The sequence below is a fragment of the Erythrolamprus reginae genome, chromosome Z (genome assembly GCF_031021105.1).
Source record: "Erythrolamprus reginae isolate rEryReg1 chromosome Z, rEryReg1.hap1, whole genome shotgun sequence".
NCBI lineage: Eukaryota > Metazoa > Chordata > Lepidosauria > Squamata > Dipsadidae > Erythrolamprus > Erythrolamprus reginae.
The window spans coordinates 74,983,077-75,010,953 of NC_091963.1; the positions used below are offsets into that span (position 1 = coordinate 74,983,077).

The 27,877-nt window shown below is 42.6% G+C and overlaps 1 protein-coding gene across 1 annotated transcript in view; it reads left to right on the plus strand.

Moving 5' to 3' along the window:
* Positions 1-27,877, plus strand: part of LOC139153837 (collagen alpha-6(VI) chain-like) — a 270,910-nt gene that overhangs the window by 141,527 nt on the left and 101,506 nt on the right. Inside the window, 3 exon segments of the mRNA XM_070728258.1 lie at positions 5,909-5,974; positions 15,943-15,996; positions 17,977-18,012. Of these exon segments, the coding sequence (XP_070584359.1) occupies positions 5,909-5,974; positions 15,943-15,996; positions 17,977-18,012 (156 nt within the window).

The window sequence follows — 27,877 nt, forward strand, 5'->3', positions numbered from 1 at the left end:
TGGTGGCTTGGTCAACAGAAATGGCTGCAGATTAATGCAATAAGTAAATACTTAAATAAAAGTGAGAATAAAGAAGCTTTCTTGCGAGAAGAAAATTGTTTAGAAAAAATAATAAAAGAAAAGATCAATGATACAAAAGCTCAAGCTAGTAACATATATAGAATGTTATTGCAAGTGGAAGAGGAAGTAATAAAAAGTTTGACAAGATGTTGGCAAAACGATTTACAAATAGATGAAAGTGAAATGAAAGAAATAGTAGAAAATATGCATAAGATTAAAAATACAAGAGTTAAAGAGATGAGAAGGAAAATCTTACACAAATGGTACTATACACCGGCACAACTTGCACACTTCCAGGGGAAAGAGAAGGGTAATTGTTGGCATGGTTGCCAAAAGAAGGGAATCTTTATGCATATGTTCTGGGAGTGTGTAGAAATTCAGACATTTTGGAAGGAAGTGCAGAACAAAATTAATAAAATGTTAAATATTAATTGGACAATTACAAAAGAAATAGCGATTTTAATTAAACAAAGAGAACTAGGAGAATTCAAAGAAATAAAAACCGCAGCAATGGAAAGTGCTCAAGCAGTAGTGGTATTGGGTTGGAAAGAGTCTATAAAATGGACATTACAGAATTGGTACTGGTACATGGTGGATCACATACATTTTGAAATTATGGAAATAAGATTAAACAATTTTGATGAAAACAAACTGGAGAAGCTGATGGCACGATGGAATAAGGTGAAAGGTTATATGTTGAATAGAATCTGTGATGTAAATGTGAAAAATAAACTGCAATCACTCTTTTAGTAATATCTAACTAATGCAAAGTAGAGCCAAGGAAATATATATAGACAAACTAGTAAATTTTGAACCCCTTGTAATGGGTGGTGGTGGTGATGGGGGTTTTTCTTGTCTGTTGGGTGATGGGCACATGCACTGTGCACTGTTTTATGTTTGTTTTTTATGTAACCATTTTATAAAAATCAATAAAAATATATTTTTTTAAAAAAGGATGTTGAAATATAAAGTCAAAGAGTTAAACTTATTAGAAAGAACAAGCTATGTAGTGATGTTTTATATTAGAATGTATTTCTCTGATTTGATCTAATTTATAATTAGTTTTTCCTTTTTGTATAAAGAAGACTTCTACTTTTGAGCAGAGCAACTGTAGCTCCTCTTCATGTTATTTGTCTTGTTTTGTTTGTTTCAAAAATAAAAAACAAAAATCAGGATGGCGTAATTCCATAATTAATGTCCTCCATATTTTTCGCACACACACATACACCACTTTAATGTTTTTTCTTCTCCTGCAGACACTAGTGAAAAAATAAATTATCTAAACTAGAGACATGATATCTGTATTGAAAGTTTTACAAGTGATTCCTAGGGTGGTACCTAATTGCCACTAGCAACATGGTTCTGAAAACTGTACTGCAGGAACTAAGTGAAAGAATTATCTGAATTATCTAATGCAGTGCTTTTCAACTTAATTCATTTTAAAGTGTATGGACTTAAACACAGAGAATTCCTCAGCTGAGTAGGTAATTCTGCAAGTTGAAAAAGACCATATTAAAATGAACAAGGATGGTTAACACAGATTTAACAGGCTTACCATATCTGCAAAGATAAAAAATCCTCTCCTTGAAGTCTCAAATATGAAAAAGAGGATAAATAAGATGATTACTAATCCTGTAAAATTAAAATTGTTACAGAATCATAGGAGCAGAGGGGGATTCAGCTTGCCAAACTTCAAACTGTACTACCAGGCAGTGATTTTAGAACGGACAAAGGACTGGATAGTCCTCCAAAGCACTAGGATATTAACTCTGGAGGGTTTTGACCTCCGGACCAGCTGGCATACATTTCTTGGTAATGATAAATATAAAAAACATTCATACTTTAAAACACACTACATAAGGAAAAGCATAATAGATAACTGGATCCAAATAAAAAAACAATTTTATCAAACAATCCCAAAATGGATCTCTCCATTTGAGGCCATAACATACCCAACATCCTGGACAAAAGATAGGAAAATCACATATCAACAAATATTGGACGAAAACAATGAAATACTATCTAAACAGACTATAGCAAACAAAGGAATAAATTTGGATTGGATAAATTACTTGCAAATTAAATCAAAATTTAATGAGGATAAAAGAAAATTTGGCTTTCAAAAACATAATGAGTTGGACAGTGTTCTTTTAGGATCAGACGTTAAAATGATAGCAAAGATATTTATTTATTTTTATTTTATTTATTTATTTATTTTGTCCAATACATAATACACATTGAAGAGAATAGATATGTAATAATATAAATAAAGAAAAGAATAGAAGAAAAGTATAGTTGAACATATTTGAAAGGAAGAAAAGATAAATGAGATAAGGAGACACAATTGGACAGGGGACGGAAGGCACACTGGTGCACTTATGCATGCCCCTTACTGACCTCTAAGGAACCTGGAGAGATCAATCATGGATAGTCTAAGGGAAAAATGTTGGGGGTTAGGGGTTGACACTACTGAGTCAGGTAATGAGTTCCACGCTTCGACAACTCGGTTGTGAAGTCATATTTTTTACAGTCAAGTTTGGAGCGGTTAATATTAAGTTTGAATCTGTTGCGTGCTCTTGTGTTGTTGCAATTGAAGCTGAAGTAGTCAGTGACAGGTAGAACATTGCAGCATATAATCTTGTGGGCAATACCTAGATCGTGTTTTAGGCGACGTAGTTCTAAGCTTTCTAGACCTAGGATTGATAGTCTGCTTTCGTAGGGTATTCTGTTTCGAGTGGAGGAGTGAAGGGCTCTTCACTCCTCCATATATAGTATATTGTATATATAGTATATATAGTATATTAGTATATTGTATATAGCAGTGTTTCCCAACCTTTTTTGAGCCGCGGCACATTATTCACATTTAGAAAATCCTGGGGAACATTGAGCGGGGGGGGGGGGAAGTTTGGACAAAAAAATTCTCTCTCTTCCTCCCTTTCACTCTATTTCTCTCTCTCTCCCTCTTTCTCTCTCTCCCTTCCTTCCTCTTTCTTTCCCCCTCTCTCCATCTCTTTGTTTCTCCCTTCCTTCCTCTCTTTTTTGCCCTCCTTCTCTCTCCCTCCTTCCCTCCCTCTATGTCTTTGCCTCACCCTCCTTCCCCCTCTTTCTCCCTCTCTCTTTCTCTCTCTCCCTCTCCTGCTATCTCTCTTTCTCTCCCCCCTCTCTCCCTCTCTTTTGCTATCTCTTACTCTCCCCCCTCTCTTGCTATCTCTTGCTATCTCTTTCTCTCTCCCCCTCTTCCTCTCTCTTTCTGTCTCTCCCTCTCTTGCTATCTCTTTCTCTCTCTTTCTCTTCCCCCCTCTCTCCCTCTCTCTTTCTCTCTCTCCCTCTCTTGCTATCTCTTTCTCTCTCTTTCTCTCTCCTCCTCTCCCTCTCTCTTTCTCTCTCTCCCTCTCTTGCTATCTCTTTCTCTCTCTTTCTCTTCCCCCCTCTCTCCCTCTCTCTTTCTCTCCCCCCTCTTTCCCTCTCTCTTTCTCCCTCTCCCTCTCTTGCTATCTCTTTCTCTCCCCCCTCTCTCCCTCTCTCTTTCTCTCAGCAGCCGCAGCGGGTAGTAGCCGTGGGGCGGCGGCAAGGTCATCAGCTGTGAGGCAGAGCTTCGGAACGGAGGCACCGGTGGCGGCAGGTAAGTGCCAGCCACGCAATTCTAGCATGTCCAGCCGCCGCCGTCTGTCCCTCTGTTCTGGAGCTCCGCCTCACAGCTGACCACTCTGCTGCTGCCCCACGGTTACTACCCGCTGTGGCTGCCACTGCCGCCGCCATCACCCTCCCACTGTGCGCCGCCCTTCCACTGCCACTAGCCTCCCACCAGGCACCAAAACTCACCTGCTGCAGCCGCCAGGGAAGCTCCAGCCGGGCGGGGCGCTGCAGTTGCCGGAAAACTTGGAAGGCGCTAAAAAGGAAGCTCAGCTTCCGTTCTCACAACTTTTTGCTCTTCGCAAAAAGTTTCGAGACCAGAAGCTGAGCTGCTTTCTTCGCAGCACACCTGACCATGTCTCGCGGCACACCGGTTGGGAAACACTGGTATATAGTATATATAGTATATTGCTTGAAAACCTAATGGTAGAGGAACGAGTAAAGCCAACTATGATAGCATGAGCCCCACATTTTGGTTATACAATAAATCTAAATGAATGGGAAAAAATTTGGAACCAAAATTATAAGTTAACACTGGCAATCCCTTATAAAGAAAATAACTATAAGATGTACAACCGTTGGCACCTTCCCCCATCACACATTGCTAAAATGTTTCCAAAATTTTCACCAAAGTGCAAGGAAAAAATTGGCACTTACTATCATGCCTGGTGGATGTGCACCCTAGTGAAAAAATACTGGAAAGAATTAAATTACACTTAGAACAAATTACAAAACAAAACATCTACTTACAGCTGGAACTGTTTTTACTAGGAATATGTAAGCAAAAATGCAAAAAAGAGGACAGATATCTGATTTTACATTTTTTGACAGCAGCAGAATGTTATATGCTCAATATTGGAAGAAAGATACAATCCCAACACATTAAATTTTATAATTAAAGTATATGAGTGTGCAGAATTGACCAAGACTCCAAGACAGAGAAAAAACAGACTTTTATAATGCATGGGTTCGATGGTATAATTGGCTAAAACAATAAAATACATTAAAAAGTAAAAGAAATGAACAAATAATTTAAAATTCTATGCAAATTATTCCAAAAAGAAAAATCATTATATTTCAAATAAGAGAAATAGTAAAGCCCTGGGTAGTTGACTATCCGACGGTTTCAAAATGTAAATATAGAAAAAACATGTAGAAATTCTTGATAGTATCTAATTTGGAAAGTCGCACACTAGCAGTCAACAGTATAGTTGACAAATTTGTTCTTTATGTCTATGTGAAATGTTTTGTCAGTCTTTACTTGTCTTACTATTATGTTGTTTCTTTTTTTCTTACAATATGTTGCTATTTTTTCTTTGTTGTTTTTAATGTATTTAATCAATAAAAACTATTTTAAAAAAAGAAAAGAAAAAAAAGATGATTACTAATCCTGGATATCTCTTAAGGCTCTCATTTACTATCAGTGAATAAATAGGCATTATCTAAGATCAGCAAAGGAGATTCAAGAATATTTTTCAGACCCGTACTGTTATTATATTATTGTGTAATTGGAACTTCAAATAAGATATGCATGTGTGTGTGTGTGTGTGTGTGTGTAGTTCTATCCTGCACAGCAGCCAGCTGATAATTAGCCCCTAAAATGTAAAGTCAAACACACACAGTTTTTTTTACATAAAACAAAGTTATTTTTATGAGACGTCTGTGGCTTCACATACGCTGCATTAAACATAGTCTCTGCCTTTGCCAAACTCCAGGCATGAGGCCAAATTGATAAGAGAACGACTCCCACACTCTTGCTTTTCAGCAGAAAGTCACTCACAAGAATATAACTGACCAGTAATTAATCCATGTTTGTCAGACAGAATACTCTTTACAGCCTGTTTCTTTTCTGAAGTATTGAACATTGACTGCTTGTAAAGAGTACTCTCAAAACCCCTACCCTTAAATACTCTCAGGGAGTGCTAACTATGCACAGCTGTGCTTACTTCTTTTTTCTGATCTTCCTCAACTGCTCCTGTCAGTCCCTCATTCTTCTGACCCAGGCATTCAGGATCAGATCCCTTATTTCCTCATCCTCAGACCCTGGCAAAGCCCCAGTTGGGAGCTGCAAATCCTCAGTTGAAGGCTGCACATCCCCAGTTGGGGGATCTATAGCATCTGTAGACTCCTCACCCCCAGACTTTTCCTCTTCCTCTGGCTTGCTCTCTGACTAATTTGATTGTCTAATCAAAGGGTTATCGTATTTATATTACAGGGTGAACCTGGACAAGACAATAACATAAGAGGAGCAAAAGGCTTCAAAGGGCTGTCAGGAAGGATGGTAATTATAACACATTCATATTCAAATCAGGTTTTATCAGAAATTATTGAGCAATGTAACCACTGTAGATAACTTGTGTTTTCAAAACAGAATGATTTAAAGCAAAATATTTGTCTAGTCATTTTATGCAAAGCCTTCAAAAGATAGGGGAAAATAGATACTTTTTCTGAAGAACAGTGCCTCCAGGAGGCGCAGAAGGATATCATGGTTGATGGTATCGAAAGCTGCTAAGAGGTCAAAGAGCACCAGGACAGAGGATAAACCCCTGTCCCGTCCCTGCCAGAGATAATCCATCAGCGCGACCAAAGCAGTTTCCATGCTGTAGCCGGGCCTGAACCCTGACTCCTGAGGGCCTAGATAATTGGCTTCTTCCAAGGACCGCTGGAGCTGGAGCTGGAGCGACACCACCTTCTCAACAACCTTTCCCATAAATGGAAGGTTGGAGATTGGATGATAATTGTTGAGTACGGCTGGTTCCAGGGAAGGCTTCTTGAGGAGGGTGCGCACAAGTGCCTCCTGTAGGGAGCTGGGAAGGACCCCGCCTTCAGAGAAGCATTGACAATCTCCTGGACCCAGTTCCGTGTCAACTCTCTACTGGCCGAAACCAGCCAAGAGGGACATGGATCCAGCAGACAGGTGACGGAACTCACAGCTCCACTTCATCAGGTGTCACCAGGTCAAACTCCTCCCAGAAAGATGGACAAGGACGGACCCCAGTCACCTCAACTGACTCATTGTCAGTCGACAATGCTATCCAATCGAAGTCAAGATTCCATCCGAATCTGATTGACTTTATCCGCAAAAAATGAGTTTAAATCCTCAGCATTGGTCTGCAAGGGTTTTCCTACTCCCCTCTGATTGAGAAGGGAGCAGGTCAGCCTGAACAGAGTGGCCAGGCGGAATTCCGCTGATGCAATCAAAGTGGCATGATACACGCATCTTGCCGCCTTGAGCGCCATTTTGTGAGTCTTAATATGAGCTCTTACAAGTGTTTGATCAGACTCAGACTTACTTTTCCTCCACCCCTTCTCCAGATGTCTCTTCTGGCGTTTCAACACCTGGAGTTCCTTGGTGAACTCAGGAGCGCTCCAGGGACTAGTGGCACAGAGAGGTTGCAATGGCACAATACAGTCAAGAGCCTCCATTGCAGCCTTGTTCCAGGCCACAGCAAGAGACTCTGCCGAATTGTGCACAAGTGAATTTGGTAAAACCCAAACGCCTTCTGAAAGCCCTCTGGGTCCATCATATGTCTGGGGCAGAACCACCTAGTCGATTCCGCCTCCCTGCGGGGGAGGATTGGAGCCTCAAAGTTAAGCCGAAGTAGAAAATGGTCTGACCATGACAAAGGCAAAACATCTAAGCCCCTTAATCTCAGACCATCACTCAATTGCTCCAAGAAAAAGATCATGTTGGGTGCATGTCCCCCCTCATGAGTCGGACCCTGAACTATTTGAGTCAGGTCCATGGCTGTCATGGTGGCCATGAACTCCTGTGCCAACCCAGAGGATTTGACGAATAATGGCAGATTAAAGTCCCCAAAGAAAATGAGTCTGGGGAACTCCACCGCCAACCCAGCCACCTCCTCGAGCAGCACAGGCAGAGCTGTTGACACGCAGCTGGGAGGCAGGTACATGAGCAACAAGCACACCTGAACCCCTAGGTCTAACTTCATAAGGAGGGACTCACAACCCGCAATCTCAGGGCCAATGAGTCTACGTAGGAAAAAAGTCTCCTTGGGTATAATAGTCACTCCTCCCCCACTTCCCTGGGGTTGCATCTGGTGCCATACATGAAGCCCGGCTGGGCAAATTTCAGAGAGAGGAACTCCTCCATCTGGGCCCAGCCTGGTTTCAGTCACACATACCAGGTCGGCCTCCTCCTCCAGGATCAAGTCCCAGATGAGGAGAGCTTTATTGACCATCGACCTGGCATTGAGTAGCAACAGCTTGAACCCAGGGCCCAGATTACACTTGTCACCAGTACCCCGGGTTGAGCTCATGGGGCTGGAACAAGGGATCACTTTCAGGCACCGATCTCTTCTTCTCCCAGAATAGCTAACCCCATGGCTCCCTCCATATCTGCCTCTCTCCAGATCTTCTGGCCCTCTACCACCCCAAAGAAAGGAACCCCCAACCCTCCTACACCTCTATCGCCAGGTAAGCTAAATATCCCATCTATACTATATGCATTCAGTTCATAATCATACAATCCCATTCATTCCAAATATTACATGTATCCATCACTAGAAAAACACCTAATAATTTATCTAAAAACAGTGGAAACATTAAAAATATACCTAAAAACAATTATTAAAAATGATGTAAACCCCAGTATAAAAAATGTTAACAAAAATCTATACAGCAGGCATATGGGACCCATAGCACTGAACTTAAAATGGTCTTCTGTAGGAGTTCTCTGTGGTTATAATCCAAATATAAAATATTGCCCAGTCTAAATAAAAAAAGGCTGTCTCCTGCTGTTACTTCCCTGGCCATTGACCATAGTCATCACAGTGATGGGAATAAAATGACCAAAAACCATTTGGTTTCTATATCCCAAGAGTCCCAGTAGGCCTAAAAGGAGCCCTAACAAGAAGGAGGGCTCTGGCATACTGATTACTCTAAGTGCTTCAGTATTCTCTTGGCATTTCTGGTGTCTCTTGGAAGGCTAAGGGTATGGGCCCGAGGCTCTCAGAGAGGACCTATCTCTCTGTGATTGTGGCTGCAATGGGTTTCAGGACCCTGGGGTTGTTGATTCCTCCTCCAGGGCTAGTCTAGTGGCCTTTTCCCTGGCCTTGCCCTGCCTAGTGCCCTAATACGCCATGCTCTTTCTTTGATACTTCCTCCTTTCCTCTTCTTTTTTAATATAGTTTATTATCTCTGCTATTTTACTTTTTTGTAATCAATATTTTTATTTATTTATTTATTTATTTATTCTTTGTCCAATATACAATACATATGGAAGAGAATAGACATTAAGTAATATATATGACGATAGAAAGTAAAAAGAAGAGAAGTAGATGGGAGGGAGAGAGTATATATGATATAAGAGATAAGGAGATAATATATATAGATATAGATATAGATATATAGATATAGATAAGGAGAGAATATATATCACATATGAGATAAGGAAAGACAATTGGACAGGGGACGATAGGCACATCAGTGCACTTATATACGCCCCTTACTGGCCTCTTAGGAACCTGGAGAGGTCAATCGTGGAGAGTCTAAGGGAGAAGTGTTGGGGGTTGGGAGTAGACACTATTGAGTCCGGTAATGAGTTCCACGCTTCGACAACTCGATTGTTAAAGTCATATTTTTTACAGTCAAGTTTGGAGCGGTTAATATTAAGTTTGAATCTGTTGTGTGCTCTTGTGTTGTTGCGGTTGAAGCTGAAGTAGTCGTTGACCGGAAGGACGTTGCAGCATATGATCTTGTGGGCAATACTTAAATCGTGTTTTAGGTGCCGCAGTTCTAAGCTTTCAAGACCCAGGATAGATAGTCTATTTTCATAGGGTATTCTGTTTCGAGTGGAGGAGTGAAGGGCTCTTCTGGTGAAATATCTTTGGACGTTTTCGAGAGTGTTGATGTCTGAGATGTGGTATGGGTTCCAGACAGATGAGCTGTATTCGAGAATGGGTCTGGCATAGGTTTTGTAGGCTCTAGTCAGTAGTGTGAGATTGCCAGAGCAGAAGCTACGTAGGATCAGATTAACAACTCTAGAAGCCTTTTTGGCGATATTGTTGCAGTGGGCCTTAGCACTTAGGTTGTTTGATATTAGTATTCCAAGGTCTTTTACTGAGTGTGGGTTGGCTGTGAGAATTTGTTTATTCAGTTCATATGCGAAGTTTGGATTCTTTTTGCCGATGTGGAGGGTAGAGCATTTGTTGGTTGATATTGGAAGTTGCCAGGTGTTAGACCAATCTGAAACAAAGTCAAGGTCTTTTTGGAGAGTGAGTGTGTTGTCAGTGGTGTTGAATAGTTTCACATCGTCGGCAAAAAGCACACAGTTGCTTGCAATATTAGCACAGAGGTCATTGATGTATAGGATGAAAAGAGTAGGACCTAGTACACTGCCTTGGGGAACGCCGCTTTGACAGGGACGGGGGTGGAAATGGCGCTTCCGATTTTGACAACTTGTTGCCTGTTTGACAGGAATGCTGTAATCCAGTTGTGGAGGAGCCCTGAGATGCCATAGGATTTGAGTTTTAGGAGAAGTTTGTCGTGAACCACTGAGTCAAAGGCTTTGCAGAAGTCGATATAAATTGCATCGATGGATTTTCCTTGATCAAGATGGGTAGTCCAGATGTTTTTGCAGTGAAGTAGTTGTAGGTTGCAGGATAGTTTCTTTCTGAATCCAAATTGTTTTTTTGATAGTAGGTTATTAGATTCTAAGTAAAGGGTGATTGATCGATTTATAATTGATTCCATGATTTTACAAGGGACACAGCATAGTGATATTGGTCTGTAGTTGTCAACTAGTGATGGGTCTCCTTTTTTGAAAATGGGGATGACTACTGCTTTTGACCACAGCTTGGGGAGAGTGCTGGTCCTGAAGGATTTTTGGAAGATAATGCTTAGGGGTTCAGCTATGGCAGAAGAAAGTTTTCTTAGGAAGTATGCACAAAGACCGTCTAGTCCGACAGATAGGGAAGGTTTGAGGTCACGGATTGCTTTTTCAACGTAGTCTATAGTGAAGATGATTTGGATTAGGTTTTTTAATGAGTTTGGAATGCGATTTGCGAAGAGGGGGGATGAGCCATTACTGTTGACAAAAACGGAGCCAAAAAAGGAGTTGAAGAGGTTAGCTTTGGATGGTTCATCGTGGTATTCTTTGTTGTTGGGTCCTACGAGAGGTGGAATAGGTCTGGAGTCGTTAAGTTTGTTGTTGACGAAGTTGTAGAAGGCACGGTTAGATTTGGTACGTAGGAGGTTTTCCTCTTGTTCACTGTGATAGTTGAGACATTCTACTTTTATTTGTTGGCATATGCTTCTGTAGCGGCTTTTAAAGTTGGTTACTGGGCCTTTTTTATTTCTATGCCAGAGGGATCTTTTTTTGGTTTGTAGTTTCTTTATCGAGACTGGTACGTTATTTTTTCGTTTTCTTCTAGGAGAGGTGAGTGGAACATGCAGATCTATAAGTCTATTAATTTGGTGTAAGAACGTGTTGTAGAGGTCATCAATGGTGATGCAGTTAGAGAACAAGGATTGCCAATTAATAAATGAGAGATTGGCGTCTATGAGTTCATAGTTGGCTTTCCTGAAATTGTACTTAGGGGCCGCATACTTCATGTGAGTGTTTAGATGATGTAGGTTGAGGTTGAAGTTGATCGTGCTGTGGTCGCTGTTGGAAAAAGGTTCTTTTGTGTGCAGTCCATAGATAGCACTTTTGCTGTTGCAGAATATGAGATCGAGACAGTTGTTGAGTCTGGTGTTGTTTGATACTAATTGTTCCAGTCCTAGGTTGGTGACGGCGTTATAGATGGCGGTATGTATAGGTTCAGTGGAGCATTCGTTTAGTGACCAGTTGATGTGTGGTAGGCTGAGGTCACCAAGGAAGATAATGGGATGGGGGCAGGAGGTTGCCCAAGTTAGGAGGGAGGTTAGTTTAGTTGCATGGGTAATGTCGTAGTTAGGAGCTCTGTAGCACAGAAGGAAACAGAGTGTAGTGTTGAGGGAAATGTCGCAAACTAGGCTTTCAGGGAGGATGAGATCTTGTGTAACTTGAATGTTTTTTAGGTTGAGTGAGCTTTTGTAGAATATGGCTACACCACCCCCTCTGCGGGAGTCGCAGTCAGACCGGAAGACCAGGTAGTTACTTTGTGTGATGATGGAGTCAGGATATGAAGAGTTCAGCCATGTTTCATAAACAAATATTGAGTCAAATATGTTTGTGTCAAGTAGGATGAGGAATTCAGATAATTTGTTGATTATGCTTCTTGCATTGATTAGTTTACATTTGAGATTGAGTTCGTGGTCAAGGGTGGGATTGGGTTGAGTTGGGTAGAAATTGGATTGGAATGAGGTAGTAAGAGGCGCACTATCCTATTTGTTGCTTGAAGTGCTGGGGGGGTCCGTTTGAAGATGAGGGATGATGGGTGGAGAAGATGGCTGAGGAGGGACAATGGGATTGGGGAAGAAGGGATTATGAGATTTGGTCCTGATGCAATCAGAGCTGTAGTCAATGTAGAGGTTAGTTTCACCTTGGTCACAACGTCTCCGGAGTTCGGCCTGTAGTTCATGAGAGCGGATGCGTTGGAGTAGTGTTAGGTCTGGTCTGGATCTGAGTTTGTTGTAATTTGCGTTATTTCTGGCGATGGAGTTCATGGTCCTGATGAACTGTTGTTTGGTAGTTTTGTTTTTGCAGACTATTCTGCACAGCCGGGGAGCCATTGTTCCATCACTGTACTTTAGTACAGGGCCACTTCTAGAAACCGCTAAGATATCGTCAGGGGCGATTGATTGAGGATGATGGTTGTGGATGATATTTGATAGATCGGTTTCCCCGTTTTCTTCTAGGCTAAAAAGTACGGCGTTATGACGTTTTTGTCCACGTTCCATGGCATCTTGCATCAGGGTGGAGATGTCAGTAGTAGGGTTTGAAGATAGAGGTAGTGGTGGCCTGGGTGGAGTATAAAGTGGTGGTGGTGGAGTGGTGTAGGGTACTTGTTTTGGTGTTATAGTGTGTATCAGATCTTGGATGTTTTTTTCTATGGAGGCAAACCGTAGTTCCATGCTTTCTGAGCATGATAGTTGGGCTTTAGAGACTGCTGATTGGATTACATCAGATAGATTGCCAAGGGAGTCTGGTTTGGGAGTGCAGGATGGGCAGCAATAGTAGAAAGAAGGATTATCTTGAAGAAAAGTGGCGACATGCTTATTTATGTTAAGGCAGGTATGATGAGCTGATTTTTTGCAGGAGTGACATTTTATAAATCCTTCTTGTGTATTAATAGTGTTGTTACATATGAAGCAGATGTTAACAGACTCATTTACTTGATTTGCTTGTATTTTTTTCTTGGACGGCATAGCTGCTGGTTGAATGAGACTGCTGGGTTCCTTTGCAGCCACTAGGGGTGTTGGAGCGACCTGTAGAGATTTATAGCTTTTGAATGAGAAAGGTTGCTGTGTTATTATACAGCCACTAGGGGGGATCAGGCATCTTCCAGGGTCCTTCACTAGCAGCTAGACTCTGGTGTTAGCAGGGTCTTTCACTGCAGGCTGGGCTCCTACCACTGAGGGTCTCAGTTAGGAATTTTAAGGTCAGGTAATTAATGATGGCTCTACACAGCTGGGGGTCAGGCGTCTTCCCAAGTCCTTTGCAATGGCTGGACTCTTTTTAAAGTTTATTCAGAGTCCTTTCGCTATTGTCAGGATTCCTAATGCTGAGTAAGTAAAAATTGGAAAATCAGAGAATTTACTGTTGGGTTGAAGGCAATTCTTTGTTAGTAAGTTGGTTTGTTCATTCCTTTTGTTGGAGTATTATTAGCGCCTACCAGCTCCTAGCACCATCTGGGTGTTTGAAAAGTCAGTTTCCTTTCTTCAGGCCTTTGATATGCAAATTGAGATGGGCTAGGGGGGAGGGGAGCGGGGGGGGAGAGAAGAACTTTTCCTCTTTAAAGTTTCTTGAAACTTCTTGAAGTTAATTAAGTCTCTTAGCTTATGATTTGAGTTTAAGCTTTGGAAGAGGGAAAGAGATTTTCTGGAGTTAAGGAAAAAAAAGTATCCGGATTCTTATACCTCAGATGCTGGCTGCTGAGATTCTTTGTTTTGTTATGGAGCAGCTAGGAGAAGGTGAGTGGAAATGGGTACATGTTGCTATATTTGTAGCACGCTAAAACTCACCGATTCTTTGCTTTTCTCTGCAGTATTCAGTCATTAGAACTTCTCCCCTTAGGATCTTTGCAATTCCTTATGGTTTCTTTGCAATTTCTTATGGCTTTTCTCTCAGAAAATCTCCCCTCCAAGGAGCTGCAGTCGCTGCCTCTTCCCTCTTCTGGCAGGGTTCTCCACAGCTGACTGAAAGATTTTGTTAGATATTGTTCTTTAATTATCTTGTTTGATCCTCTTTTATTTCCCTTTTCTTTTTTATGACCCCCCAAGGGGTGACGCTAGAGATCCCTTGAGGCCTGTGCCAACTGCTGGCTTTCTATGTAGCTGGGCATTGTATCCACATGGATGGCCTGTGAGCCTCAGGGAGAGAACAAAGAAGACTGTGCTAGGCCACGTGGCTGCTCTTTCAAAGCCTTACTTCCAATGCTAGTGGCTGGCTTAAGAAGAGGTAGTATTTATGCTGTACCCACACCACTGTCCATAAATGGCAGCCAGGAAGAAATGCTCCATGTTTGCACCCACATGGCCTCCTTTGATTCTGCAGTGAGAAACAGAGCCACGCCACAAGAAAAATGCCCAGGAGGAGAGAGAACAAAGGAGCTCGGCCTGCTCTAAACCTCACCATCTTGGCGTCTGCCAGGGAATATCGTGACTTGCAGTGCTGCCATGACAATCTGCCTGGCTCCTTCTCTCTGTCTGTGGCCCTCAGACCAGCAAATGAAGGCAGGGCCAGCAGAATTACATGTTCTGCCAGTTGTGGCAAGTCATGAGACAAGAACCAGGGAGGAGTGGGGATGGGGGGTGAGGAGGATCTGTCCCCTTCACCATCTCACATTGCTGCTCACCTTCAAATCCAACGAGGAAGGCATTGGCAGTCACTCCAACTCCCAAAGCCCTGCTGGGCTGGTTGGTTCACTACTTTAGCTGCCAGATTGCAAGGGCCATTCTGACTCCCAAAGCCCTGTCAGGCCTGTCAGTTTCCACCACCAGAATTTTCTTTCCTTAGAACATATCCTTGGGTGATAACTTATGTTAGAATTTTCTCTTTTTTTCCTTTTTTTTAAAGGATGCTCATGTGCCAGATGTGCCTCAGGTATCTGGAGAATTAAGTCCACCAGAACAAAAAAAAAACCCAGTAATTTTGTAATATCCTGAACTTCTGATGAATTGGAAGGAAAGTACGTGTCCTTTTAGGTCATGGGCTGAATCTAAGAGGGGGAGCATAGGAAGTGGTACTACTTTTAAAAACTACAGATTCAATCCTCATTGGTCATAGGGTGGTCTTAACCCATACTTGGAGGCTATCTCCACCAGCTTGGAGAAATGCTTAAGTCTGGCTGTCACATGATGCAAACCATCTCTTGTGAAAGCCTTGCACAGTCCTAGACAAAATGTCTAGATAAAAAAGAAGGGTGAATATGATTTATTTCAGGAAATTTTTGACAAAATGTATAACAAAAAAAAAGAAGAAATCAGGCACTTGACATCTTGTTAAACTAGGATGGGGACTGGGGATAGAGATCCTTAAATCCCACCATGATACATTAATACTATAAAAAACCCCTCCTGTTGCCTACATTTTATCTTGGAATCTTGGTGACTTTCAAATTTCCTTCATTCCCATAAACCTTTTAGCCTTAGGAAAGAAAGAAAGAAAAAAGATGTAATAAAAGATTTTTCTTCTGTTGAGGTTAGCTGCAGCCTAGTGATAGCAGCTAGGGAGGACATAGTCCACCTACCTAATACTGAAAAGTGAGACGCATATTACAAATAGTTTACTTATTAAGCATAAAATTATGCTTTCTATTTTATTTTATTTATTTATTTTTGGCAGCCTCATTCCAGGTGACAACAATAAAATACAAATCAAAGAAGGAACAATGCTTCATCTAAAGGGAACAATTAAACCATTTAAAAGGTTAAATTAATTTTAGTACAATATTATGTTAGTGTCTGATAATAATAGTAATTGGCTTAAAAGCTATGTTTCTCTGATACTACTTTTTATGAATTTCATAAACGTATGTGCTAAGTTGTCTATCCCGTATACCTAGTAGAAATGATTAGCACAAAAATGGAAACATTACTTATTTGTTACATATTAATTAACAGAAACATTAATGCTCTATTCAGGGGGAAAAAGGATTGAAAGGTTCAGATGGCTCAGCAGGAGATCCAGGAAATAAGGTGGGGCCCTTTATCTTCACTATCTGGTTATCCTGGATGTGATAGAAAATTATGTCCTCATGGAATTGGCTGTCCACACTTTCTAATGCAACATTTCTCAATCTTTACAACTTTAAGATGTGTCAACTTCAATTCCCAGAATGGCTGGTTGGGGAATTTGGGGAACTGTCAAGTCTATGCATCTTAAAATAACCAGGGTTAAAAAATACTGCTCTCTTGTTTCATCTGTTCGTAGTCACTGTAGTCAGCAGGTTTCCTTCAAAGTAATGTCTGAGTAATTTAAGAGATTCTGTACACTTTGGGATTATATTTGGAATAAATTAGACTAAAGAAGGAAGGAATATACTTGTATATCTTAGAACAACTTTAATCTGTCTGATGAAATAAAGATAATGAGGACATGAAAGTAAAAAGAGGTTGGTTTTCACAGATAATTTTTCCTATAGATAAACTATTGTTGTTTTTCCCTTATTTAAAAAAAGGATACAAAAATTCCAGACTAGATTAGAAGAAATCATAACTTCAGGCTCACTGAAGGAGAAATTTATTTTTCTACTTATTATTTATATATTGTTAGCAATTAGAAAGAGGAAGGATTGGATTTGTCTATAAACATGTTAGAATGCTCAAATAAATTTTAAACTGATATTTACTTTTTCCTTATGTCTTTTTTTTTAGCACCTGGAGAAAATAAAATTCTTTCTTCAACTGTATTAATTGCTTAACTGTATTAATTAATTAATTGTATTAATTACCACTGAGCCACAAACATTTTTTCCTACAACATATGGAGTCTTCCTTGGGACATTTCATTTTTAAAATAGTTTTCAGCACATCTATTTTGCTACTGCAGATTGGGAAGGTCTGGATTTTTGTTCAATGTACTTTTGGGATCTCAAAATCATGTTCTCATTCATTGGGGGGGGGAGCAGTTCTATAGAAATTCTAGATAAATAGAGAATGCTTCTCTTTTTGCATATAACACATTCAGTTCAACAGACAGAAATTACTTAGGTAGTTCAGGAAGCCCTAAAGAATCCAAAAATTTTTGCTCAGAAAGATTAGAAGAAATGAACAGAATTTCTTAACACTTGGCCCTATCTCCATTTGGAGAGGGAAAGAAAACAAGACAACTTTGAATGCCATGAATCCAAAGCCATTTCTTACAGATTGTAGGATTGCTAATTAACCCATGTCCTTTTTACGTTCACTGATTTCTGTTTCGTTTCTATTACAAGAACAGAGAAGTTCCAATACAACTTATACATGATAAATGTCTCACTAGTAAAGGCAAGGCTATCAATAAATATCCAGATGCTGAGGATTCTAAAGCATTATATTATCTTTTAGAATATTCCATTATTTTGGCCATACCTCCTATTTCAGAATAATTTAGCATGTAAGGTCACTGAATGCCATATCAGGTCAATTTATTCATTCAATTTAAGAATTTATTTGTTTCATTTGTATAGCCACTCATCTCATATATGTGACTCTAAGCTGCTTACAACAATATTAAAAACAATATTCAAAATATAAATAAAAATAGCAAACATACTACATTATAAATCTCAATTCAGCAAACATTTAATCAGAGTCAGCAGCTGAATACATTCTATAGAAAAGGTTCATCACTTCTTGACTCCCAAGTATGATAGGACAACCATGTCTTCAGATCTTCCTAGAGGATAGAAGGGTAGGGGTTGAATCTAAGTTCTGGACGTATTATTATCCAAAGGGCAGAAAAATTTCTCTTCCTGAGTTCTGTTATATGACACTGGAATGGACAGTACCTGATATGTTAGTAATCAGAAAAAGAAAGTATAAATGTTGTTTAATTCTAGCACAAAGACAATATACATGATTCAGGACTGAATTGCATATTTTTAAGTGCTCTATGAGCTTGGTTGTTTACTAACAGATATTTTATTACCCAACAGAATTAAGATTTGGCAATAAAAATGACACCTTCTATTGCAGGGAGCTGAGGGAAATACAGGACCTTTAGGTCCAAAGGTAGGTTTCTCTTAATTTCACACATTTAAGTACAATTAGTCTGGCATAAGGATTTTGTTACTGAAAAAAATTAAGTCAATAAAAGGGATGGAAGCAATCTGATGGGAAATCAAGATACATAGCTGTGTATGAGTAAAACTATGGACTAGTTAATAAAAACTTAATAAAATGAGAAAAATCCACCAAGTTGGTCCAAGCAATAACAAAGAGAGGATTTTAAATAAGTAAAATAGTTATCTATTTAAATTTGATTCATTTATAGTAACAGAAGAGGTAATTTTGTAATAAAATGTTACTTCAAATGGGAACATACTTAACCCTGTGTAATTAAACTTTTTCTTCCAACTAATCATCCCACCCAAGAGGATTTTTAATGTGAGTCCTGCTGACTTTTTTTAGTAACTGGAAATGATTTTAAAATCAACTTGCCACAGATTATTAGAATTCTTCTTTTATACAGAGATCATGCTCAAATCTTCAGGTCTGTGCCCAATCAGCCCTATGTTCCCGCACCAACATAAAATGATACTGCATGGTTGTGCACAGCCAGACTGCTTCCAGGAATTGCACAGTGCAATACCTTTGCTTTTGGGCAGTAAAGATAGTTTCCTGTAAAAAATTGTAGATTTCGCTCTCTTAAGTTCTCAGACAGTTCTCTTGAAACAGAGCTCTTATAAAATTGAACATTAAATAACATGCTAATTTACATTTCCAAACTTTGAACTAGAGGAATCAGCAAATGTATAATACCTTAGTGACTAGACCCATATTTAGCAAGATATTTAGAATATTCCACTGCTAATTGGCATTTATAGACAAAGAAACATACAAACAAATGTAGCCTTCCAATAAAATGAAGCCTTCTGTGAACATAATAAATAATAATAATAATAATAATAATAATAATAATAATAATAATAATAATAATAATTTATTAGATTTGTAACCCGCCCCTTTCCGAGGACTCGGGTAGCAAATATATCTTTTAAATCTATTATTTCCACTCATAAATTAATTTGGTAATGTTCTGCTGGCATGTCCCAACCGCCTGTAATTACAGGGTAATTAGTCCAAAAAGACACACACCACATGATAGAAGGAAAACAAAAAGTCTTTATCAATAGAAAAGCAGAAAAAAACTCCCTTTTTAAATGTCAAAGGAATTTTATGGTACACACAAGGCACAGGTTAAATGCAATCCAATTTCTCACCCAGTAACTGGGAGATTGAGTCCAATTCCAAAGTCCAGAAAGGCCACACACAGTCTTGAACAGGGAAACAGCAAAACCACAATCTTGACGAAACTATGAATCAGATAAACTTCCACAAGGCTAAACCAGCACGCTACTCTTTTTATCTGTAGCACTAATTACAGCAGCCCCACCCAACCACAGGTGGCCTCACTTATCTCCTGTAATAATCCTTCAGTTGTTCTCTCCTATGCATCATTCTATGCATGCGTGGGTCCGTCATACGTTCGTGTTCAGAATCCAGGGATGATATGGATGATTGATCTCCTCCTGTGCTGTCTGCCAAACTCTCCTCTTCCCTGCTACTCACGCTTCCTTCATCAGAGGAGCCTTCGTTGGGAGATTCTATAGGGAGCAAAACAGGCCTGTGGCATGTGGATGTTTCCCCCACCTCCACCTCCACATTCCTTGGGGCAGCAGCTGGGCCAGAGCCAACCACAACACCATCCCCCCGGAAGGCCCCTCCCCTGGCTCCAGCACAAGGGACAAGGCTTCTGTGGAAATTGTTCATGAAACGCCCGGACAAGGACAGGAGCATCAACCAGAACAGCCTCCACCCATGAACAATCATCAGGCTCACCCTGCACCCATTGCACAAGATATTGAAAACAATTGTCCACCCAACGGGAGTCCCAGATGGCATGGATCATGACCTCAAGTAGATGATCTCGAACACAGGGGGCAGGCAACAAAAGGACACTGGGATGAAGTGGGCATTCGGGAGAAACAGGTACCAAAAGGGAACAGTTGAAAATGGGGTGAACACGCAAGTTGGCAGGCAAAGTAAGCCGATAGGCCACCAGATTGATGACCTTCTCAATCGGGAAAGGGCCCATGAAGCGTGGATCCAGTTTACATCGAAGTAATTCCAAAGCAATGTGTTTGGTGGATAACCACACCTGGTCACCAACAGCCAACGGGGGGACGTCTCATCGGGATCGATCCGCCACCCATTTGTAGTCCTCTTTGGCCTTAATCAAATACTGCTTCACCATCTCATGAACTGCTTGCAGTTCCGATAAGAAGTCCTCTGCTGCGGGGACTGGGGAATCTAACAGGGTTAATGAGAAAAACTGGGGATGGAAGCCATAGTTTGCATAAAATGGTGTGAGTCTTAGAGAGGTATGCTGGGAGTTAAACGCAAACTCCGCTACCGGGAGGAAACATGACCAATCAGCCTGCCGGTCTTACACAAAGCACTGCAGGTATTGTTCCAAAATTCCAATGTTTTTTTCTGTCCTCCCATCAGTCTGAGGGTGCTGGGTCGAAGCAAGACAAACTTGGACCTGTAAAGCAGACAAAAACTCTTTCCAGAACCGTGCCATGAACTGAGTTCCTCGGTCTGACACAACTTGATCTGGAAGTCCATGGATCTGGAATACATGTTGCAAAAACAATTTAGCGGTGTCATGGGATGTGAGTACCTGGGGACGGGATGAAATGGACCATTTTTGTCAACATGTCCATCACCACCATGACTGTGGTGAACCGCGACAAGGGGGGCAAGTGTGTGACAAAGTCGATGGACACAGCTCCCCGTGGCCTTGTGGGCATTGCCAATGGCTGTAATAATCTTGGCAGGGCCCCTATGGCTGACTTGGCCACAGGACACCGTTTACATGTGGCAACATACGACTGAATGTCATCTTGGATTCGCAGTCACCAAAATGTTCAAGTCACTAAGTCCAAAGTTTTAAACAAGCCAAAATGACCCACTACAGAATTGTCATGGCATTGGGACAGAATCAATCCGTGAAGTGGCCCTGCTGGGACATACAGCTTCCCCCCGGTACCAGAGCAGTCCCTCAGCAAATGTCCAGGGAGAATTGGGCACCATCTCCCTCACCTGCTGTGCCACAAGCCCATCCCCCCCCTGCATCTCACAGATATGCCTCCGCAAGTCAACAGGGTCCTGGGTAGCAGCCAGCACTTCCGCTGGCAAGATTGTCTGTAATGGGGCTGGCTCTTTTGGATGCATAAACTCTGGTTTCCTAGACAAAACATCCGCTCTGGGATTCTGGAAGCTGGGTGTGTACGAGATCTGAAAGTTGAACCTTGCAAAAAAGAATGTCCAACGTATCTGTCATTGGTTCAACGTTCGAGCCATTTGCAGATACAGTGATCCCCCGATCGTTGCGAGGGTTCCGTTCCAGGACCCCCCGCAACGAGCGGGTTTTCGCGAAGTAGCGCTGCGGAAGTAAAAACACCATCTGCGCATGCGCAGATGGTGTTTTTACTTCCCAGCAGCGAGGAGCCGAAGATTGGGGTTTCCCCGCCGCCCACGCAAACTCCTCGCTGCTGCCGCGCCCGCCGCTCGCCCGCCCTGAAAGGGAAAGCCCCCCCAGGCCGGCTCCGATCCCCCCAGGCCGGCTCCGATCCCCCAGGCCGGCTCCGATCGTTTTAAAACAGGCGCGCCGCTTCTCCGCTGACTCCTGGCGAACTTCCCCGCTTTAGGAGTCAGCGGAGAAGCGGCGCGCCTGTTTTAAAAGATCGGAGCCGGCCTGGAGGGGCTTTCCAACAACCCACGAGCCCCCAACCCGGGCTCGTGGGTTGCTGGAAAGCCCCCCCAGGCCGGCTCCGATCCCCCAGGCCGGCTCCGATCGTTTTAAAACAGCCGCGCGGCTTTCCAATGAGTCCCGAAGACAAACGTCAAACTTCCGCGTTTGTCTTCGGGACTCATTGGAAAGCTGCGCGGCTTCTCGCCCTCCTGCCAGCAAGAGGGGGAGCGAACGGCGTGGGCAGGCTGCGGACAAGCCGTTCGCTTGGGCCGCTTCCCAGCTGAGTACTCAGCTGGGAAGCAGCCTGAGCGAATGGCGTGGGTGGGAGAAGGGCGCGTGAGCCGCAGGCGCGCGGGCAGGCAGGCTGCGGACAAGCCGTTCGCTCGGCCGCTTCCCAGCTGAGTACTCAGCTGGGAAGCGGCCCGAGCGAACGGCGTGGGCGGGAGAAGGGCGCGCAAGCCGCAGGCGCGCGGGCAGGCAGGCTGCGGACAAGCCGTTCACTCGGGCCGCTTCCCAGCTGAGTACTCAGCTGGGAAGCGGCCCGAGCAAAGCGGCAGCAGCGAGGAGTTTGCGTGGGCGGTGGGGAAACTCCTCGCTGATGCCCACCAAGAGGGGGAAGACCTAGGGAAGCCGCCCAGCAGCTGATCTGCCCGGCGCCATCTACGCATGTGTGCCCATAGAAAAAAGGGTACGCATGCGCAGATGGTGTTTTGACTTCCGGGTTCAAAAATCGCAAATTAGCCTGTTCGCAATGGACGGGAACGCAATAACCGGGGGATCACTGTACTCCAAATTTTTATGGTTGGTCCTGATCTCTACCTGATGCCGGACACCCTCAAGATGATGTCTCCATGTCTCGAACGCCGACTTGACTGCCAAAAGTTCCTTTTCCCAGATCGTGTAGCTTTTTTCCGAGGGCGTGAGCTTTCTGGAGTGGTAGGCACACGGAAACAAGGTGCCACCTTTGGGATGGGCCTGTAGAAGTACAGCACCAATGGCAACATCAGAGGTGTTGGTCTCAACGACAAACGGACGACATGGATCTGGATGCTGCAACATCTTTCATGAAAGCGTCCTTAAGAGCTACAAAAGCCTGCTGTTCCTCCTCACCCCAATGAAATGAGACCTGTTTCTGCAACAAACGGGTGAGAGGCGCGGTCAACTGGGCAAATCCTGGTATGGATGTGCGATAGTAGTTTGCAAGCCCCAACAACCTCTGCACATCCTTGACTCTCCTTGGGGGTTGCCAGGTTTTTATTGCTGACACCTTGCCTGGGTCCATGGCTATGCCCCCTGGAGAAATGACATGACCTAAAAATTCTATGGTGGTCTGCAGAAACTGACACTTCTCCAGCTTAGCATATAAACGATGCTCTCTCAACCAGAGCAGAACCCGATGCAAATGTCCCATATGACTAGACTTGGAGGGGGAGTACACTAAAATGTCATCCAGATATATGACCACAAAATGGTCTAACTTGTCCCTGAATACATCGTTCATCAAATGCTGGAAAACAGCCGGGGCATTTCTGAGGCCGAAAGACATCACCGTATACTCAAAATGCCTGTTTCGGGTGCCAAACACTGTTTTCCACTCATCCCCTGACTTTAAGCGCTGTGTAGGTCTATCTTGGAAAAAACAGTGGCAGCTCGTAAACGTTCCATTAATTCCAGAATCAGTGACAAGGGATAGCGATTGCGCACCATAATGGCGTTCAGTAGTCACAACACAGACGTAAGTCCCCAAGATGGGCGCTGATAACGGGGAGGTCGATGGCCTGATGAACCCTTTGGCCAGATTTTTATCTATGAAGTTCTTGAGGGCCACTAATTCAGGTTCTGACATAGAGTACAAATGACCAGCCGGCAACTTGGCATCGCGTAACAGTTCTATGGCGGCTGCATGCATTCCGCCTCATTGAGGCCCTCCAGTAACACTGCTGCGGGGATAACGAGCCCTTGTGAGGCACAAATGTGATGATGGTGGTCTACACATTGTAAACTGGAAAACATGATGCTGTTCTGCGACCACACCACCTGAGGATCATGCGCCCTTAACCATGACAACCTCAAGACAAGAGGGAAATGGAGGCCTCGCGTGACATAAAATTGTAAAGCCTTCTCATGAGTCCCGATGCTGATCCACACTGGCAAGGTCTGAAAACGGATGGGCCCAGACAACAACACCCGCCCATCAATGGTTTCTACACTCAATGGAGGGTTTCCAGGACACAAGGGCAACGAATGTCTCTATGCAAACTTCTCATCCAGGAAATTCATGGTGACCCCGGAATCCATAAGGGCAAGAGCAGAAATTGATTGAGTACGCCAATCCACCAGGAGCTTGACATTAATCGTGAAGTGACAGTACATTCCGGGGTCGTTATCCAAAGAATCCTTAAGTGATGACATGCCAGCCCGACCTAGCGTTGCCACCAAGCTGGGCTGCCCTCCCGACTGCACATCCAGTGGGGAAACCAGGGGCATGGGGACAGCCATCGAGGAATCCGGAACTATGGTGAGAACATGAGTTGATGACTCTGGGAGCTGTCCTGCAAGAGTCGGCATGGCAACAGGAGGACCGGGAGGATTCAAAACTGCGGCAGCAACCATGCTCCTTTGTTTGCAGGGACAGGCATTCGCGAAGTGACCTCCCCCCTCGTAATAGAAGCACCAGCCTGTTGCACATTGCTGCACTCTCTCCTCCGGGGACACATGGGATCGCATGAAGTTCACCTCCATGGGCTCCCCAGCAGGGATACAATCCACCAGACGAGGAGGCAGGGCAGGCAGGAAGCGACGGGGTACAGGAAGTGAGGTTGGCACTGGCATAGCAGACACACCCCGCTATGGAGCAGGCACTGACATGACGCCCAAAACACGGGGGGGAGGACCGCCCAGCCCGGCACACCTCTCGAGCCAGCAGCCAAGCCTCAATGGCCAAACAATGCTGCTCCAGCTCATCCAGGGTGCCCAGCAGGGCCTCGTGCACCAGCTCATCAAGCATAGTCTCTGACAAGCCATCCTGAAACGCCTCCATCAAGGCGGCCTCATTCCACTGCACCTGTCCACTGAGGCTACGAAAGTCACTTAAATATTCCACTAGGGGGCACAAACCTTGTTTCAGTTGTTTCAATGCCCTCGTGGCCATCTGCTCCTGCACCGGATCCGAAAACTGCTGTTGCAACTGGGTGCAAAAGGCAGTATAATCCTGCAGTATCGGATCATCTCTGTCCAGAAATGGAGACACCCAGGAAGCAGCAAGGCCAGACAACAAACTGCAGAGGAACGGCACTTCCCCTGCATCTCTTGGAAAATGGGGCAGTTGTGCATTAATAAGCAACTGCACTTGACTGAGGAAAGCTGCAAACATGCGTCTGTCACCCCAGAATTTTTCAGGCAGAGCTACAAAGCATTTCCTCCTTGGTAGTGGCTGTGGGGCAGGAGCTTCTGGCTGCACCTGTGGAATGACAGGCTGCTGAGATAATACGTCCAACTAGTTCTGTAACTGCAGCACTGTCTGCGTTAACGCTTGGATTTCCATCCTCAAAGCATCAAAAACTGCTTGCATTTCTGCCATACCAGCAGCCATGATCAGATAAATGCCAGAAAAAAGAGAAACAAACAATCCAAAACATTTCACTCTGGAACGGTGTGTGTCTGGGGGTTGGTGGAAGTTTATTCTGTTCTGCCGGCATGTCCCAACCACCCGTAATTACAGGGTAATTAGTCCAAAAAGACACACACCAAAAGGAAAACCAAAAGTCTTTATCAACAGAAAAAACTCCCTTTTTAAATGTCAAAGGGATTTTCTGGTACACACAAGGCACAGGTTAAATGCAATCCAATTTCTCACCCAATAACTGGGAGATTGAGTCCAATTCCAAAGTCCAGAAAGGCCACACACAGTCTTAAACGGGGAAATAGCAAAACCACGATCTTGACGAAACTATGAATCAGATAAACTTCCACAAGGCTAAACCAGCATGCTGCTCTTTTTATCTGTACCACTAATTACAGCAGCCCCATCCAACCACAGGTGGCCTCACTTATCTCCTGTAATAATCCTTCAGTTGTTCTCTCCTATGCATCACTCTACACATGCGTGAGTCCGTCATACGTTCTTGTTCAGAATCCAAGGATGATAAGGATGATTGATCTCCTCCTGTGCTGTCTGCCAAACTCTCCTCTTCCCTGCTACTCACGCTTCCTTCGTCAGAGGAGCCTTCGTCGGGAGATTTGATAGGGAGCAAAACAGGCCTGTGGCATGTGGATGTTTCCCCTACATCCACCTCCACATTCCTTGGTGCAGGATCTGGGCCAGAGCCAACCACAACAGGTAACAAATAATATATAAACAAGCTTAACATGGTTTCTTCCCTTGCACATCAGCTGATCTAAGTTTGCTTATTTGTAGTCTTCTGTTCTTTAAATTATTGGTCATGCTAATTTCAGTTGGAATCTTTGTATGCTAGTGGTGTCAATAATTAGGCAACCAGGATAACAGAACATCATAGTAGAAGGGGACCTTATTCTGCCCTAGCATCGAGCCACAAATAATTATGCAACAAGTTCTCTTGGGTGACATCTGTGAAAAAAAATCAGGTGCTCAGGCATGAAAATGTGCCATTGAGACACTATACTTCTGCCCACACCAAAAAAAAAATTAGAGGGAAAATTGTTAATAACCCTTATAGTGAAAGAAGTCACAAATAAACAGAAAATTAAAAATTATAGCCCAATCTCGTTGTGAAAAGCCAACTATCAAATATTTGTAACAATATTGGTGGAAAGTATTTTAAAAAATACTGAATGAAATCATACATTTGGGTCAAAATGGGTTTCTACCCAATAAACATATAAGACACAATATTTGGATTATAATGAACATTTTGGAATACTATGAGGCCTACCCAAAAAAACAAGCAGCGTTGATATTTGTTGACACCCAAAAAGCATTTGACACTTTCAAATTGGAACTTTCTTATTAATCAATTAAGCATTATGAATTTTGGGGAGAAATGTATGGGAATTATCAGGGCGATTTACACCAACCAAAAAGTAAAGATAATAGTAAATGAGGAAAGAGCAGAAAATATTAGTATAACTAAGGGGATGAGACATGGATGTCCTCTGCCCCCCCCCCTCTTATTCATACAATCTTTGGAAGTATTATTAATACAAATTAAGCAAAAGATGGAAATAAAAGGACTAAAAATTAAAAAGGAAGAGTATAAAGTGCAAGCCTTTGCCAATGCTTTGGTTTTTATTATAGAGGATCCAATAGAGATGGGGAATCAAATTATTAGGGAAAATAGAAGAATTTGGCAAAGTGGCAAGGTTTAAAATCAATGAGGAAAAAACTAAAATATTAATCAAGAATTTGACCAGTAAGAAGAATAGGGAAGTGGAAGAAAAATTAGGGCTACAAATTACCAAGAAGATGAAATAGAATAGAATAGAATAGAATTTTATTGGCCAAGTGTGATTGGACACACAAGGAATTTGTCTTGGTGCATATGCTCTCAACGTACATAAAATAAAATATACATTTGTCAAGAATCATGTGATACAACACTTAATGATTGTCATAAGGGTCAAATAAGCAATGAAGAAGCAATATTAATAAAAATCTTAGGATATACGCAACAAGTTACAGTCATACAGTCAACATGGGAGGAAATGGGTGATAGGAATGATGAGAAAAACTAGTAGAATAGAAGTGCAGATTTAGTAGAAAGTCTGACAGTTTTGAGGGAATTATTTGTTTAGTAGAGTGATGGCGTTCGGGAAAAAACTGTTCTTGTGTCTAGTTGTCTTGGTGTGCAGTACTCTGTAGCGACGTTTTGAGGGTAGGAGTTGAAACAATTTGTGTCCAGGATGCGAGGGGTCAGTAAATATTTTACCCGCCCTCTTTTTGACTCGTGCAGTATACAGGTCCTCAATGGAAGGCAGATTGGCAGCAATTGTTTTTTCTGCAATTCTGATTATCCTCTGAAGTCTGTGTCGGTCCTGTTGGGTTGCAGCACCAAACCAGACAGTTATAGAGGTGCAGATGACAGACTCAATTATTCCTCTGTAGAACTGAATCAGCAGCTCCTTGGGCAGTTTGAGCTT